Genomic DNA, 18,781 nt, shown 5'->3' on the forward strand with positions numbered 1-18,781 from the left:
TGATGGCTCCGGGATTGCTTTGTCGCAGGGAGTCAAGAAAGGATCACTGGGCGCTAATGCTACAACATACTTGTTAAATATAATATGCTATTCTGTACTCTTCTAGATGTTGCAAGATGCTTGAGGATGCTAGTCTTTGATAGGCTAGGCCTTTCCCTCTATTATGGCATTTCTGCAGTCTAGTCCACAGATACAGCCTCATTCCTTTGATACTGACGCATACTTAGAATAGATCTGATGTAAGTCTTGTGAGTACTTGGGATGAGTACTCACGATTTCTTTGCTAACTCTTTTTCCCCACACTTGATTGTTGTGATCAGATGACGGATCCCATGAGCCAAATTCCACCACCGACGACTACTACTACCCCGAGGGTGCCTACTACTACGTGGATTAGTCGACGACCAGGAGTTGTTAGGAGGCTCCCAGGCAGAACGTCTTGCCTTTTCGATCGTTGATGTTATTTGTGCTAGCCTTCTTAAGGAAGACTTGTTTAACTTATGTTTGTACTTAGATATTCTTGCTTCTGCTGAACCATTTGTATTCGAGCCGTTGAGGCCCCTGGCTTGTAATATGAAGCTTGTATGACTTTAATTTGTATCTAGAGTTGTGTTGTGATATCTTCCTGTTAGTCCTTGATCTTGATCGTACACATTTGCGTGTATGATTAGTGTACGATTGAATCGGGGGCGTCACACCTAAAGAGCCCCGAGGTCGGAAGCCGGACACCTGGAAGACCCAAAAACCCTTCGAAGTCGGACTCATGGGGACATTCCACGGTATTCATCAAGACAAGAGGTGCCCGCCCATGTTCTCATTCCCGAAGACCAAGATTCTCAAACTCTAGACACTCTCGAGGGTTACTGATGGTGCAATACACTGGGGGTGGCTTCTCGAGGGTAAGCCTAGCAGCAGGCTTGCCCTTCGGCCCATGCAGCCTGGGCAGAGCTTGACGAAAGGAGGGAACTCAGAGGCCTGGATAAAGCTCTAGATCATCTTGGTTTGCAAGCCAAGATGGTGGTGGTATGAGCTTAGATAGATCCACATGTAAACCCTAGCCCCTATTGTCTATATCAGCCGGGCTAGCCATTCCCATCTATAACATAAACTCATCTCTCGTTAGTAAAATGCACATCTACACTATAACCCCCTCGTGCGAGATGCTACACCATGACTACAAATCAGAAGCATATTGTAGGGTATTACCTCAATTCAAGGGCACGAACCTGGGTAACCCCCTTGTGCGACCTACCCTCTGGTACTTTCGTTTGTGTTTGCCACCCTACCGAGGGTACTAATGGTTTTCTGAACTGACATATCTCTTTTCTAGTTTATTAGTTCCACATTAAAAATCATAATAACTAAGGATAACTTTATTAAGTGTTAGACAACATATTAATGTTACATGTGGGATCCTCATGTATTTTCTTGATTTCAAGGTATTTTTATGAGAAAACTTCCTATCTATTCATTCTCAATCATGATAGTGCAAAGAACACTAGAGGTAATAAAAATTACAACCAGGTCCATGAAACCACCTATCGATGACTACAAGCACTAGAGCAAGCCGAAGACATGCCACCGACATCGCCCCTCCCTCGCCGGAGCTAGGAAAACCTTGTTGTAGTAGACAGTAGGGAAGTCGTCATGCTAGGGCCCCATAGGACCAGCGCACTAGAGCAGCAACCATCGCTAATGAGGAAACTTGTAGATTCGAAGGACGAAACATGTAAACGACCAAATGAAGACGAACGAAGACTGGATCCAAATAGATCCAGCGAAGACAAACACCGACCGAATCCCGCAAGATCCGACGAAGACACACCTCCACAATCACTCCAATGAAGCTAGATGCACCTTCAGGATAGGGATAGAATGTGGGAGACATTATTCCCACTAAGGGACATCGCCGCCGCTACATATCCCCAACCAAGATGTTGAACCTCCGAGAACAGTGTCCCTCCCACAGGTGGGGGCCGAGGTCCTCTGCACCTCCATGCCCAAAGCCATTGAAGATGAGGCGGACCGGCGGCGCCGCCGATGGGAGGAGGAGGAAATCCTTTTCTTGTGAGGGAGGAAAGAAAAGTTGTTTCTTGATTTCAAATTGATAACCAAAATTAGAAAATTTTGTTCTACTTAAGCTAGATTTGCACATTTTCAAAAACAATATGGGTCTAACAAACCGGGAGCATTGATGCACAATAAGCATCGAGACATTTGGACAACCTGTGATAGAAAACAAGAAGGGAAATTTTGTAGCACCACAACCTTTTCTATTTCCTTTCCGATAAATGTTTGCCGCACATGCACATGCTATGACAAATTTTCTCGCACATGTTATAACATATATTGACTTCATTTTTTTACTGGCCATCTCCGTAGCCCGACCTTGTTGAACAAATCTGATGTTATATTTTTTACTGATCGGTCAAATAATCATGACTTAAACTCTTCACGGTGGTGCAATGCCAACTAGATGTACTACTTACATGAGCATTAAGTAAAACTAGGTGATTGCCCATGCGTTGTAATGGGGAGATACATATTCTAGTGGTTCAACATCAATCATGCTCGGCATATACATTACATGATAGTATTCTAGAGTTTGATAAGATTTGATTTCAATATGGGTAGGGGGAGACAAGGAAAGTTTTCATTTAGTGGATGTTTTGGTAAGATTTGATTTTTCTTTGTATGGAAGGGCAAGGCAAGTAAGTCTGGGTTTAGTTGCGGTTTTGGTAAGATTTTTTTATTTGCTTGAGGTAAGCATGACATGATTTTGGTAAGATGTGATTGACCTTAATGCAGAACATGGTTTCCAATTGGACAAGGAAAGGAAAACACCAATTTGGTTTAGATTATTCTAAACCAAGGGGAGGGGGCGATGAAACCACATTTGATGACATACAAACACCAACTCCCCTGTAATAGTATGCAATGGGATCATACATATTCTAGTTGTTCAACATCATTTGTGTCCGACATATACATTACACCCACCATATTCTAGATTTTGATAATATTTGATTTGATTTGAGTATGGGTAGCGGAAGGCAGGTGAGGTTTTGATTTAGTGAGGTTTTGGTAAGATTTGATTTGATTTAGGTATGGTTAGTGTAAGGCAAGGAATTTTTTCATCTAGTTGAGGTTTTGTTTAAATTTTTATTTGATTTGATTGAGTTAATGTAGGACATGATTTTCTTAAGATTTCATTGAGTTAATATCGAACATGGTTTCCAGTAGGACAAGGAAAAGAAAGCATCGAATTAGTTTACGTTAATCCAAACCAAGAGGGAAGGAGGACCAAACCACATTTGGTGACGTACAAACACCAACTCCCCTTAAACAAAATCACTAAGTAGGGCCATCCTTTGCAAAGGTCACACACACACCTCCTTAATTAGGTGGTGACAAGTGGTGCATCGTATGCATGCCACTTGTCGCAACCACAAAGTTTTGTTGGGTTTCCTCACTCCACGTGTGGAGGATGGGAAGTTGTCTATTTGTGTTTTTCTTCTTCTTAAATTTGTTTTCCAAAATGATTTATCTCGTCCAAATCATGAACCATTTTCACCTTTGTGTTTCTCACATCAAGATTTTTAAAACTAGATCCCATGTTGATAGATTTTGACGAACTTCTTTCCTGTCCTCCAAAACTGTACTTAGCCATGCTTCGAAAATTGTACTAAACAACGGTTCAAAGTACTCAATGAAACCAGGAAAATGTGTTTTAGTTTTTTGGGAAGTACAATTGTGTTTTTGCATGCGAGTAGCACAAGTGTGCCTCATAACGAAACCCAAACAGATTAGAAACCAGGAAAAATTATAAAATCAAAAGGAAACCAGAAAACAAAAAGTGTAAACCAAAAAATCAGAGTCTGAAAAAACCAGAAATAAAAAACCAGGAAAAAAAGAAAACAGAAAAGTGGAGACCAAGAAAGGAGAATTGAAAAAACCAGAAATTAGTAATAGAAAAAGGCGAAGACAAAATACCAGAAACCGAGAGAAATACTAAAAATTGTATAAGAAAAGTTAAAGGGCATGGGAATAGATAGAAACTCTTGAATCAATGAGAATTTGGTTCACCCCACACTTACCCATCATGGACAACATGCTTTTCCAATTTTGGATACCGCTCCCCCATTGCATAAAGTAAACATAGGGTTTTTCGAGAAAAACCAGAGTACCTTGTCTCAAAAGGTACTCTCGAACTAGGGAAATGTTCCCTCATTGCTCTAACGCCCATGCATAATATTAACTGAATTGTCTCACGCTCACAAAAGCACACCCCTGCTTCACTTTTTCATAGAAGCACAATCTTACTTTACTTTTAAAAGAAGTGCTTCAAGCCGTGGGGTTTATTTTTTTCTTTAAGAAAGCACAATTATGGTTTCACGTTAGAAGCACAACAACGCTTCACGCGGAAACATAACCATGCTTCACGCGAAGCACTAATGTGACTTTTCTGCTTCTGGCAGACACGGGAAAAATGAAGAAACAAAAAAACACGAAAACAAAACCCCCAAAAAATGATAATAAAAAACCCAAAAAACATAAAAACCGCAGAAATCAAGAAACCAACGAAAAGCCGAAGAAAAAACCATCCGATGTGTGCTAGGGCAAGCCCACATAGAAACAATGTCTGCTTGGACACCCAACAAGAGGTGGAGTACCCCCAATTAGTTGCTCCTTTTAATAGTAGAGATTGAGAGAGAAACATAATACACTATAGAAAAATCACTTGTTGCCGTGTATTTCCTCGTAAGTTGAGTGTAAAAACACGGCTTAGGCCTCCCTCTCGGGTTACAGATGTGCCACGTGGCACCATCGTTGTTGGCTGTTGGCCGTCATACTGCTTTTTTCGCCGAGAGCCACGTTTTTAACCCTGACTTATATATAAGCCGACCGCCCGTGAATTGACACTCAGCTTACAAGGCCTAAGCTGGAATAAATGAAGCCGGGCCATATGCCGAGTGTAACACTCGACTTATACTTCGCCCAGGTTAAATCGGGGTTCGCTGAATATGTTTCATACTCGGCCTCATCTTTTTTATGTAGCGACAAAGCGACATGTCGAAAGTAAATTGCCCTCATGAGCCCATAGTCCGGTAAATCCATAAACAACCTGAACCAAGGCAGTGTGTATGGCAAATGACCAAATAGATCTTTGCAAGGTCATTCTACAGGCAAGCCTAGTAGTATTAGCCTGAATTATTGACAGCAGATTACTAGTAATGCTTTAGGCTTGGGTCTCTGTATTAGTCTAATATGTCATTTTTTCCATTTTCCTTTCTCATAAAACTGCCACGCACTCCATGCTAGCCAAACCAGCCGCCATCCCCTACAGAGAAGGGAATTAGAGGCAACCAGAAGTCCAGATCTACTCCCGCAAAAAAAAAAGGCCAGAACTACCATTAACTTGTTTTAGAACAACCGTCAGCTAGGCATATTGCTTCGAAGGAGTAAGCAAGCACTCGGACTAAGAATGAAACATATAAGAAATCATAACATAAGATACACGTAGGTCGCCGTTACATCATAGTAGATTGCTCCACTAACTACTTAGTACTTCCACTAGAATCATGTAGCCCCTTTATTAGGAGGCGCCTAGTAAAAACCCTACTATGAATGAGGAGAAACACAAATGATGTGAAATAGTGGAATGAAGAGACTAAAAAATGCGTGCTGGGCTCCGATTCTAGGTTGTTCGAAGAGGAAATTTAGGGGTATCCGCCACTGCCAGATCCGGATCCGCTACCTCCACCGCCGCCGGACCCACCATTGTTGCTGCCGCCGCCACCGCCACCTGTTCCAGCACCGGTTCCAGTGGCATAGCCTTGACCATAGGAGCCAGTGCTACCTGTCTGTCCGCCTCCAATGCCAGAGCCAGAACCAACTCCCATACTTGGACCTTGAGCTACGCCTCCACCTTGGCCACCACCGTTGCCGCTACCTCCTCCGCTGGCATTGCCTCCAGAAGTGTCATCGCTGGCAGCCTGTCCAGCTCCAGCGCCATTACCACCTCCATTTCCACCGTCACCGCCACCACCGCCGTTACCACCACCGCCAGCATCAGAGTAGCTCACACCACCAGCAGAAGGAGCCGGTGCGGTGGCTATGCCACTCTCACCATATCCTTTGCCAACACCCTTTCCGGCTCCAGATCCGCTCGACCCATCTGCGCCACCACCTCCACCACCGCCCCCACCTTGACCATCAGCATTGGCGTACCCATTGCCACTAGGGGCTGACGCCGAGCCACTCGAACCAACAGCGTTGCCACCGCCAGAGCCGGAACCGGATCCGGATCCACCTTGAGAACCACCGCCAGCACCGTGCCCCCCTCCTCCACCAAGTCCCTTGGCAAAGTTATACTTGTTATCGGAATCTCCACCACTCTCTCCATACCCCAAGCCACCACCTCCTCCGGCCCCATGCCCCCATCCACTCCCACTCTCACCCGGCAAGCTGCCACCGCCGCCGCTTCCCCCGCCTCCACCTCGAGCACTTGAGCTAGCCAGCATCCTCGAAGCATTGGTGAACCCAATGCTCACGAGGACAACAAAGCCAAGAGCTACAAGCTTAGTGCTAGTAGCCATTGTGAATTGTGACCGAGAACTCGGTGGAGTCTGAGATGAGTTGGGTGTTGAAAGAAGAGAGGGTTTCGTGGGTATATATAGTAGTGGAAGCAGTGCATGCGTGTTTGCTGCTGAGTATTGGATCTTACACGCAGAAGGCGCGCACGGTAGCATGCATGCACACCGTTGACTGCACTGAATGCATCGATCAAGCAAATCTCTACATATCTTTCTTTAATCTCTAATTAATTGATGAGAACTGGTCAGCTGTCGAAGGGACTGATGATACGTACTGACGCTTGGTTGAGGATTGGGATTCCATCTCCTGACAGACAGATTAATTAATTCTTCTCTTGATACGACCACATGTAATTTAAGAACCATGATGGTATTGTTTTGATCGATACTGATGATGTACTTTCTGGGAAAACACCCGTAATCTAGTTTTGGGTTGCCTAAAACCCTTAAGTTTTAGAAAAACCTTTAGAAAACGTCTGTGTTGCAAATTTTTTTGTGTCAGTTATTTTCATTTAGATTGGTTCTTATGTGTTGAATCATAAAGTTCAAACCCTATACTTAGGTCCCTCCGAATGCTCCGCCTTATACATGTGCTAAGCCTACCATATAGATGGGGAAAAATGATGTGACAAGTTAATTAAGAGGAGAGAGATGAGTGTGATGATCCCATAAAAAAACAATGCCAAGCGCGTGAACCTAGGTAAAACATTTAATTGAAAGAAGACCACCAATGCATGAAGAACTTTAGTTGCTAAATCATTAAGACTACCCACAGTGGGAGTAATATAGATAGTAACATCACACATATCTAGACAAAATAGATGATGTGGCCAGTAACTAATGAAGAAAAAGAGAGGCATGTGGTACTCCCTTCGTCCAGGTTTATTAGACCCCTCTTATTTTGGGCTAAAGTTTGACTTAAAAATTTAACTAACAAAATATAAATTATATGTCACAAAAATTATATTGTCGGAAAGCTCTTCCAAATACAAATACAACAATATAAATCTTTTATATCATATTTTTAGTAGTCTATTATAGATGGTCAAAGCTTGACTCAAAATATGAAGAGGCCCAATAAATCAGGACAGAGGTAGTAACATAGCTAGTTACTCATATTATGAGTAACATCACACATATCAAGACAAGATGTGTCTATAACATAATAATTAATAAATGAAGTGTTGTATGACACCACACATATGTTATTCCAAACTGGAGGTACTAACATATGCATGTTACTAATCTAAATTACTCCCCATTGTGGTTAGTCTAAGACTACCCACAGTGAGAGTAACATAGATGGTAACATCACATATATCTAAGCAAAATAGATGATGTGGCAAGTAAATAGTGGAGAAAGAAAGGCGTGTGGTAACATAGCTAGTTACTCGGCTGGTTATAGTGGGACTAACATAGATAGTAACATAGATGCCATATAAGCAAAAATGATGATGTGACAAGTAGTTAATGACGAGAGAGGCAAATAGAGTAACATAATATGTTACCATCACATAATGCTTCCCAATGCAAAATGATTCTACAAAGTAATAAATGAAGACATCTATATTAACACATCTATGACCCTATCCACTATGAATGTAGTAACATAGACTAGTAACATATGCATGTTACTCGTCTAAGTTACTCTCTACTATGACTAGCCTCATAGTATGAGTAACATCACACATATAAAGACAAGATGAGTCTACACCAAATAATGAAATATTGCATGACATCACGCATATGTTACTCTCCACTACAGAGGTAGTAACATAGACTAGTAACATATACATGTTACTACTCTAAGGCCCTGTTTGGTTCCAAATAAGTCACCGAACTTATAAGTCATAAGTTGCTCCACCCCAACTTAAAACTTATAAGTCACCCTCTTTTGCATGATTCCCACCACCTTTATATAAAAAAACAAGGTGGGAAGATGTGCTCAGGTGACTTATAAGTCCGGTGACAACCAAACAGGCGTGACTTATAAGTCACTGGTTTTAAGAGTCGGGTGACTTATTGAAACCAAACAGGCCCTAAGTTACTCCCTACCGTGGCTAGTCCGAAGAGAGAGCTTAGCTACAAGAAGCTAAGCACTTATATGCATTGGAGAGTATAGTTGCTAAGCTATTTAATGTGTTTAACACCTCATCTAAGCACCGGTGTATTGGCAGCAGCATGTGCATAGGCGAAAGGATCGGATCGCAGATACAGATTGATATCTTGCCTCGAGATTTGTCCCTCCGCCACGTGAAAGAACGTGACTTCCCTTGATCGATATTATGACCTCACGATCGATTGCACAGTGACCCATGCATGAACTGGAACCCGTGGATCCCAAAGATCGGTCTAAGGAGATGTAGATCACAGGGAATCCTTTGACATTGCAGTTATGCATGCCACTTGACCATTATCAATCATGAACGCCGCGGATCTATATAACAAGAAGAACAAGATACATACAGTACGTATACCGTTCCTAATGCATTGTCTTACTGTTAATTAGTACCAACAGAAAATGATGTATTGTATGGTTTTGTACTTTTGTTTAAATAGTGAGTAACAACTTAATGAAACAGTGACTCGCCTAAACCGTAAGGTGCATGCATTACCATAACACCAGTACTCCTACATCTTACTTCCTACAAGCACATGAACTTGGCATGCGGAAGATGGAGCTGTGCTCTGACCGTCCGACGTCGGTTTTCGCCGTCGGTGCATGCAGTTTGAGAAAGGCTCCAGCTAGCCCCACGCTATAGCCACTAGACGAGTAGAGTTAATCTTCTGGTAGGCGGCGAAGGAGAGTGCTGACTTAGATTAATTGCATACTACTCGTAGGATTTAAAGCTAACAGCGGCGACCTAGGGTTTATAACACTCTAACGCGTCCTCGAAGTTCAGAAATTAGACCACGTAGTACTGTAATATACAGACAGGAACACACTTGGAATATGCTATCTCACCGAGAGTTGACCTACCATAGGATTACGATTTTGTATTCGATTATCCACCAGCATGCGAGATCCTAATTACTAGCAAAGCCATTGTTCCTAAGAAGGCCATATTTCTTAATTGATAATTCATTCATCATCTATTATGTCAGTGCAAAGAACACCAGAGGTTACAAAAATTACAATCAGGTTGATAGATCACCTAGCGACGATTACACACCCGAGAGCGAGCCAAATGGCGTCGTCATCATCGCCCCTTCCTTATCAGAGTCGGGCAAACCTTGTTTTAGCAGGCAGTCGGGAAATTGTCGTGTTAAGTCCTCAAAAGACCAACGCACTAGAATAGCAACCCTCGACGATGGAGAGAATCTTATATCGGAAAGATCCAACCTAACACCACATGAACGGACGAACGTAGACTGGACCCAAATAGACCCATTTAAGACCAGCACCGACCGGATCCCGTGAGATTAAAGTTACCTGGAACTTCATGAGAATTAGTTTAATGATTTTCATTAGCATGTTAATACATTGCCCCTCCAGCATCTTACATCGATCTTTAAAAGTTTAGATCTTCATGTTATTGCACACAAGCGAGGTGAGAGAATGTAAGAATATTTTAAATATTAAAGTGATCCATGTAATTTACGAAGATAATTCCAATTATATGTCATCTAGCGCAATGGTTACTAGACATGAGTGTTATAATTATCGGTTTAAATACCCTCTTCTCTCCCTTCATAAAATTAATTAATATGGTGTATCTGTGTGTATACATCTTCATATACAAGTAGAGCGTATATGTATATGCACTACAAGAAAACAATTCTATGCCAAGTACCAAAATACTCGGGGGAACCCGAAAAGTACTTGGCAAAGACCGTTCAACATACCCCTGCCCGGCAAAGCAGCGTATGCCGAGTGCTGTTTGTCGGGTACTCGTCAAAGGCTTTGCCGAGTGCAACATGGGGATGCTCGGGAACATAAAGCTTACCGACGACCGGCTGACGAAGACGATGGTGCCACATGGTACCTACCTTTGTCGAGAGTCTGTCGGGAATGCTGGACAAAAACAGTGCACCACATGTTTTGCCATGTGACACCAGGCTTTTCCGAGGTAATACTCGACATATATGTTTTCCGAGCACCGGTGCATGACAAACAATTCTGCCAGGGATTCCTATGGGCTACCATGTGTCTCGTAGTTTGCCAAGTGTCAAGCACGAGCTGCTTGGCATATCCTCTTTGCCGGGTACCGGTGCTCAACATGCAGTTTTGCTACGGATTCCTAGGGTCTGCCACGTGTCTCATAGTTTGCCAAGTGTTACCCATGGGCCACTTGGCATATCCTCTTTGCCGAGTGCTCTACCAAAGACCCTTGGCAAACCTCCTACACCGAGCAGTGCCACTTGGCCCCGCTTTTCCATATTGGTCTTAGTTTCATGTGGGTGGTCTTTGATGGTGTTGTTTGGTAGTGTGGACAGCGACGATTCGTGTTTTTTGGTTTGTTGTCTTCTTCTCCGTCCGCTGAAGCATAACGAGTTTTGGCTTTCTTGGAGAGCTAGTGAGAGGCCTCAATAGTTATACTCTATAGCTAGATCTGCTCACCAGTGCGTCGTCGCCAACATCTTTGTCTCCAACCGGCGACTTTCTAGAACTACGTCAACAACGACACTCTTATCCTAGCTCCGAGAGTGTCCAAAGATTCAGAGGGATGTCGGGCTTGCCCACAGCGCGCGGCCGACAAGTGCAAGAGAAAAACAACGTCGTTGTACCAAACGACTGTGTGTGTTATTTTCTAGTTTTTAATGATGGCCTTGTAAGGGTCGGATGACTATAATATATGGTGTTGGCCTTCTCTTCTTAAAAATTTGCCATGACCGGCCTTCTTAGAACGGAGACACATCTCTGCGCCCATATACACACATACCCGCAAGTATATGAAACTGAAAAATGTGCGCGGTAAAGACGACTTTGAACGCTACAAAATTTTCATGCTACATGCATGTCGCTCATGTATTTACTTGATTCCACGTTGTGAACCAAAATTAGACAGATTTACTGTATGGAAGCTAGATTTGCATATTTCCAAAACAATCAGGCTTTCAAAACAGGATTTTTTTTTCCAATTTTTATATGGGTCTAAGAAACTAGAGAGGAGGGAGTACGATGCACAATAAGCATCCACATATTTGGACGGCCTGTAATAATAAAACAAAAAGGGAAATTTTGTAGCACCACGGCCTTTTCTGTTTATTTTTTCCATAAATATTTGTCGCACAAGCTCATGCTATGACAAATTTTGTTACACAACATGCAATGACATATAATGACTTCATTTGGTCAACTTAAACCTGGCCGTTTTTGTAAACCTGACTTTGTTAAATACTCCTGCCGTTCTATAATTCAAACTATAACCACGACAAAAGTTATGGAATAGAGGGAACAGATTTGACTAGGACATACATCATCCGCGGTGGTGCATCATAGTGTAGACACATACAATATTGCAATGTCAACTACTCCCTCCGTCTACTCTCTCAGGAAAAAAAAACACTTATGTTTTGCTGACTTGACATAGCATTAAATAAAATTAAGAGAGAAACATAAGAGTACGAGCTCGTGGGTCATCCATAAACAACCTGGATCAAGGCCATATATAAAAACAACCAGATATAGATCTTTGCAAGGTCGTCGAGCCTACATGCATGCCTAAATTATTGTCAACGGGCTGTTGGCGCCGCCTCCATGCAGCACCGCTTCTTCTTCCTCCTCTCAACTCTCTCTTCTCTCTTTGTTTCTCTCACGAGCACACGGATGGAAAACACTCAAGAGAAACACATACACACACAAGCACCAAGAGAAATCTAATGGCTTTGCAAAGGCACTCCCTTGATGGCACACCGTCGCTACATCTTTACATCAGCCCTCACGGCTCCACTTTTCTCATTCATCAGTCCAACTTAAATACTCAGTACAAGTGACCCACACGTAGCAAAGGCAGCTACCTGCCCGGTTCTCATGCCATGCACCACACGACTTGATCCACTAACCAACTAACTCACCCACTAACAAACTCCATGCGGCCACTCTCCGTCACGCACGCCCAGCTAGCTACCTGGAATATCTCCATGGCCTATGTGACGTGACTAACAAACTAGGCATGCATTTGACTCGGCTAAACACACTGACCTACACACAAAATACTAGCTTGCATTAACACACATGAAAGCGTCTCTATGTATGCACATTGCCGCAGCTACTACTATATGCATGACTTGAAAAACATGAAATAATCTATCACCAAGATTAACCTAACACGGGCTACCAGTGCTTTGTGCTTTGGGTCGCTGTAATTGTGGAATTTGTCCTCTTTTCTTCTTCTTATGTTTCTCATAAAAACTGCCACGTACTCCATGCTAGCCAAACCAGCCACCATCCCAAACAGAGAAGGAAATTAGAGGCAACCAGAACAACCATTAGCTTTCTTATTAGAACAACCTTAGCTAGGCATATTGGTACCGAAGGAGTAACCAAGCACTCACATTGACAACGAAACATATCAGAAATCATAACATAACGTATTCATAGGTAGCGATTACTCCCTCCGTTCCCAAATATAAGTCATTTTAAGGATTTCAACAAGTGACTACATACGAAGCAAAATGAATGAATCTACACTCTAAAATATGTCTCCATACATCCTTATGTAGTAGTCCATTTGAAATGATTAAAACAACTTATATTTAGGAACGTAGGCAGTACATGTTAGTAGATTGCTACTTAGTACATCCACTGGAATCATGGAGCCCTTTATTAGGAGGCGCCTAGTGAAAACTCTACGAAACACAAATGATGTGGAATAGTGAAATGAAGAGATTGGAAATGTGTGATGGGCTCCGATTCTAGCTTGTACGAAAAGGAAATTTAGGGGTATCCAGCACTGCCGGATCCGGATCCGCTACCTCCACCATTGCCGAACCCACCATTGTTGCTGCCACCACCGCCGCCACCCGTTCCAGCACCGGTTCCGGTGGCATAGCCTTGACCATAGGAACCAGTGCTACCAGTCTGTCCGCCCCCAATGCCAGAGCCAGAACCAACTCCCATGTTTGGACCTTGAGCTACACCTCCACCTTGGCCACCACCGTTGCCGCTGCCACTTCCACTGGCATTGCCTCCAGTAGTGTCATCGCTGGCGGCCTGTCCACCTCCAGCACCATTACCACCTCCACTTCCACCGTCGCCACCACCACCGCCAGTGCCAGCACCTCCAGCATCAGAGTAGCTGACACCACCAGCAGAAGGAGCTACAGCCGGGGCAGTTGCTATTCCACTCTCAGCTTCTCCTTTGCCAGCACCACTTCCAACTCCAGATCCGCTTGACCCATTTGCACCGCCACCTGCACCCCCACCCCCACCCTGACCATCAGCATTGGCGTACCCACTGCCACTAGGGGCTGACGCCGAGCCACTCGAACCAACACCGTTGCCACCGCCAGAGCCGGAACCAGATCCGGATCCGCCTTGAGAACCACCGCCAGCACCATTCCCCCCTCCTCCACCAGCTCCCTTGGCAAAGTTATACTTGTTATTGGCATCTCCACCACTCTCGCCATATCCCAAGCCACCACCTCCTCCGGCCCCATGGCCCCATCCACTCCCAGTCCCATTCGACGAGCCGCCTCCGCCTCCCCCGCTTCCACCTCCAGAACTGGAAGAGCTAGCGAGCATCCTCGAAGCATTGGTGAACCCAATGCTCACGAGAACAACAAAGCCAAGAGCTACAAGCTTAGTGCTAGTAGCCATTGTGAGTGAGCTCGGTGTAGTGTGAGATGGATTGGGTGTTGAAAGAAGAGAGGGCTGCGTGGGTTTATATAGTAGTGGAACCGGTGCATGGGTGATGCATGGATGATGAGTATTGGATCTTACACGCAGAAGGCGCGCGAGCTTTGGGTTGTGAACTGAATGAGTGATCCCATGAGAAGTTCACTAATCACAGTAGCATGCATCGTTGATTGCACTCCCACTGCATTCATCGATCATGCAAATCTGTGCATATCTTTCTTTAATCGGTAATTAATTGGTGAGAACTGGTCAGCTGTAGAAGGGTCAGAAGATACGTATACTGACGCTTGATTGAGATTCCATCTCCTGACAGACAGATTAACTACTGTAATTATTTTCTCTCCACCACATGAAAGAACGCGACTTGCCTTTACTCGATACGCACGCATGAACTGGAAGCCGTGGTTCACAGGGAATCCTTTGACATTGCACTTAATGAATGCCACTTGACCATTATGAATCATGAACACCGCGGATATATGGAGAAAAACAAGATACGTACAGCAAGTACACTTACCGTACGTAAGGCATGTGTTTACTGTAATTACCAACAGAAAATGATGTAATGTTTTTGCTTAAGTAGTGACTCCCCTAACCGTAAGGTTCATGCATTACATTAACACTGGTACTCGTAGAATCACATGAGCTTGGTATGCGGAAGATGGAGCCGAGCTCTGACCGCCCATCTGACGTCGTTCTTCGTCGTCCATCGTCGGTGATGCAGTTTGAGAAAGGCTCCAGCTTAGCCCGTAGCTATAGCCACCAGGTGAGTAATCTTATGGTAGACGGCGAAGGAGAGTGTTGACCTAGATTAATTGCATACTACTCCTAGGGTTTAAAGCTAGTAATACAGCTAGCTGCGACCTAGGGTTTAACGCGTCCTCGAAGTTCAGAAATTAGACCACGTACTGTAATATACAGACAGGAACACACTTGGAGTATGCTATTGCTATATTTGGGATCGTTATGGCGACGCAAACGCCGAGAGTTGACCTACCCCAGGCTTAGGACTTCGTATTCGATTCTCCAGCTACCATCTTAACTAGCAGGCCATCTTGAGTATGGTTAATACTTAATAGTATAGCCAGCTGCTGGCTATAAGCCAGTGTCATGTCATATACAGTCCATCTTATAGCCAACATGTATAATATTAGATTAAAGAGTGTATTATTTTTTTATTATGTGGCCCATCTTTCATTCTTATAAAGTGTCTAGAGCATGTGCTAGCTAGAGTTGTGAAGAGCCTGTTTACCTTCTCTCTCCTCTTTTCTTTCCTCCAACTAAGCAGAAATATATTAGTTTATTTCTTATAGCCCGACTCAGCTCTATTGTACTTGCTTTAATTGACGGGATCCGATCTTTAATATTTTATGATGGATATAGGTAGATTAGCATGTTTCCATTACCGGAGATGTGGTTAATCCATTGCCCCTCCATCGTTGCAGCTCTACACACTACCATCGATGAAATGTGTGGCCTTACTGCCGTGCTCTATGGCTGGAACCCACCTTCTATGTCATGTCAATCTTTCTCTCTCAGCGATTCTCACCTATTAGAATAATACAAAACACATCATCGATCATTCAAGGACCTAGCACTCACACGAGGAACGACAGAGAGTTAACAAGGTTCATCAATATGTTTTGCCATGTGACACTTGGCTTTTCCGAGTGTCCATGTGTAACACCCACGATGCAGCTATATCTCCAAGAGCCCGTTTCTCTTCTCTCTTCTCTTCTCTCTTCTCTTCTCTTTCCTCCAACTAAGCATAAATATATATTCTATTTCTTATAGCCTGCTTATGTCATCCTATTATACTACTTGCTATAAGAAGACCATTTTTCTTAATTGGTAATTAATTCATCGTCTATCATGTCAGTACAAAGAACACCGAAGGTTGCAAAAATTACAACCAGGTCGGTAGATCACCTAGCGACGACTACACACTAGTAGAAAACAGGGCTATGATCCAGGCCGGGTCAGCCTATTAGTCCCGGTTTAGTCTAGAACCGGGACCAATGTAGGCATTGGTCCTGGGCCCAGGGGGCCGGCCGGGCCACGTGGGCCATTGGTCCCGGTTCATCTGGACCTTTTGGTCCCGGTTGGTGGGATGAACCGGGACCAATGGGCCTCGCTCCTGGCCCACCACTATTGGTCCCGGTTGGTGGCTTGAACCGGGACCAAAGGCTCCCCTTTAGTCCCGGCTCATGTCACCAACCGGGACCAATGAGGTGCCTATATATACCCCCTCACGCAAGAGCAGAGCATAGTGCTCTATTTTTTCTGGCCGAGGGGGAGAGGGCTTTGTGGTGCTCTAGCTCACCTCCTATGCACATGAGGTGTTCGATGGAATGCCCGAGCCACACTACTTAAGCTTTCTCCTCTCGAAGCTCGACCTCCAAACTCCATTTTCCTCGAGATTTGTCTAGATTTAGCGGTCCGTCACGCCCCGTCCCCGTCTTCACCACCGTCGATCACCCACGCCGATCTCATCACCGACACCACCGTGGTGAGCCTCTTGTTCTTATCTTCTTTCTGAAAGGAAAAATATTCTTACTTGTATGTTTAGATAGATACTTGTATCATTTTCTTACATTTATTATTGCATCTTATATAGTGCGATGGTTTTGGTATCGGCCCCCGTCGGCCCTCGTCCTGTCTATGATTCGGATGTGGTATGTATATTATCTTTATAACTATTGGTTCATTTATTGTTTATGAAAATTATGCCGACCAACGTGACATAGATTTTATTTATCTAGGATGTATGTGAATCGGAAATGCCAACCGACCCTATTGTCGAGAGGTTAAATTTAGTTGAAGAAGAAAACAATTTGTTGAAGGAAAAATAAAAAAATTGAGGAGGAGAAGATGATATTGGAGTTGCATGTTGCGGATGTCGTCGATGATCACAAGATCAAGATGGATGCAATGCGCTTGAAGATTAGAAAGATTAGAAAATATGCCATTCATACCGAGGCTTGGTATCATTATGCCGTTGGATCAATTGTTACCTTGGTTGCGATTATGATCGCATTTGTTTTCGCATTGAAATGTTTTACATAGTTTCAATGTATGGTTTAATTAATTAGATGCTCTCGAGAGCTATATGTTGTTAGATGAGAACTATGTATGCACTTTGGTTTTAATGTGATGATGAACTTCTATTAATTTGGACACTTAATTATATATAATGCACGCAGATGAACCGGCAATGGATGCACGGTGACAGACACACCCGCGAGTACATTAAGGGCGTGCATGAGTTTCTCGATGCGGCTGAGGCAAACAAGCAGAATGGTTTTATGTGTTGTCCATGCACTGAATGTGGGAATACGAGGTCTTACTCTAACCGGAAAGTCCTTCACTCCCACCTGCTTTACAAGGGTTTCATGCCACACTATAATGTTTGGACGAGGCACGGAGAAATAGGGGTTATGATGGAAGCCGGCGAAGAAGAAGAGTACGATGACAACTATGTGCCCCCTGAATACGGTGATGCTGCAACGGGGGGAGCTGGTGAAGATCAAGAGGAACCAGACGATGTGCCCAATGATGCTACCACGGGTGAAGCTGCTGAAGGTCAAGAGGAACCAGACGATGTGCCCGATGATGATGATCTCCGCCGGGTCATTGTCGATGCAAGGACGCAATGCATTAGTCAAAAGGAGAAGCTGAAGTTCGATCGCATGTTAGAAGATCACAAAAAAGGGTTATACCCCAATTGCGAAGATGGCAACACAAAGCTCAGTACCGTACTGGAATTGCTGCAGTGGAAGGCAGAGAATGCTGTGGCTGACAAAGGATTTGAGAAGCTACCGAAAATATTGAAGAAGAAGCTTCCAAAGGATAACGAATTGCCCGACAGTACATACACAGCAAAGAAGGTCGTATGCCCTCTAGGATTGGAGGTGGAGAAGATACATGCATGCCCTAATGACTGCATCCTCTACCGCGGTGCATACAAGGATCTGAACGCATGCCCGGTATGCGGTGCATTGCGGTATAAGATCAGACGAGATGACCCTGGTGATGTTGACGGTGAGCCCCCCAGGAAGAGGTACCTGCGAAGGTGATGTGGTATGCTCCTATAATACCATGGTTGAAACGTCTGTTCAAAAACGAAGAGCATGCCAAGTTGATGCGATGGCACAGTGAGAACCGAAAAGAAAGATGGGAAGTTGAGAGCACCCGCTGACGGGTCGCGGTGGAGAAAAATCGAGAGAAAGTACTGGGATGAGTTTGCAAAGGACCCAAGGAATGTATGATTTGCTTTAAGCGCGGATGGCATTAATCCTTTCGGGGAGCAGAGGAGCAATCACAGCACCTGGCCCGTGACTCTATGCATGTATAACTTTCCTCCTTGGATGTGCATGAAGCGGAA

General features: G+C 44.0%; 2 protein-coding genes across 2 annotated transcripts; both read right to left on the reverse strand.

Moving 5' to 3' along the window:
• Positions 1 to 5,480: 5,480 nt before the first annotated feature.
• On the reverse strand, positions 5,481 to 6,633 carry LOC123184920 (putative glycine-rich cell wall structural protein 1). The gene has a single exon (XM_044596957.1). It carries the CDS (start codon positions 6,597 to 6,599, stop codon positions 5,721 to 5,723), a length of 879 nt encoding a protein of 292 aa, XP_044452892.1. The 5' UTR covers positions 6,600 to 6,633; the 3' UTR covers positions 5,481 to 5,720.
• A 6,643-nt stretch (positions 6,634 to 13,276) lies between these two features.
• Positions 13,277 to 14,408, reverse strand: LOC123187804 (glycine-rich cell wall structural protein 2-like). The gene has a single exon (XM_044599751.1). It carries the CDS (start codon positions 14,356 to 14,358, stop codon positions 13,477 to 13,479), a length of 882 nt encoding a protein of 293 aa, XP_044455686.1. The 5' UTR covers positions 14,359 to 14,408; the 3' UTR covers positions 13,277 to 13,476.
• Positions 14,409 to 18,781: the final 4,373 nt, after the last annotated feature.

This window comes from Triticum aestivum, chromosome 2A (assembly GCF_018294505.1).
Source record: "Triticum aestivum cultivar Chinese Spring chromosome 2A, IWGSC CS RefSeq v2.1, whole genome shotgun sequence".
NCBI classification, from domain to species: domain Eukaryota; kingdom Viridiplantae; phylum Streptophyta; class Magnoliopsida; order Poales; family Poaceae; genus Triticum; species Triticum aestivum.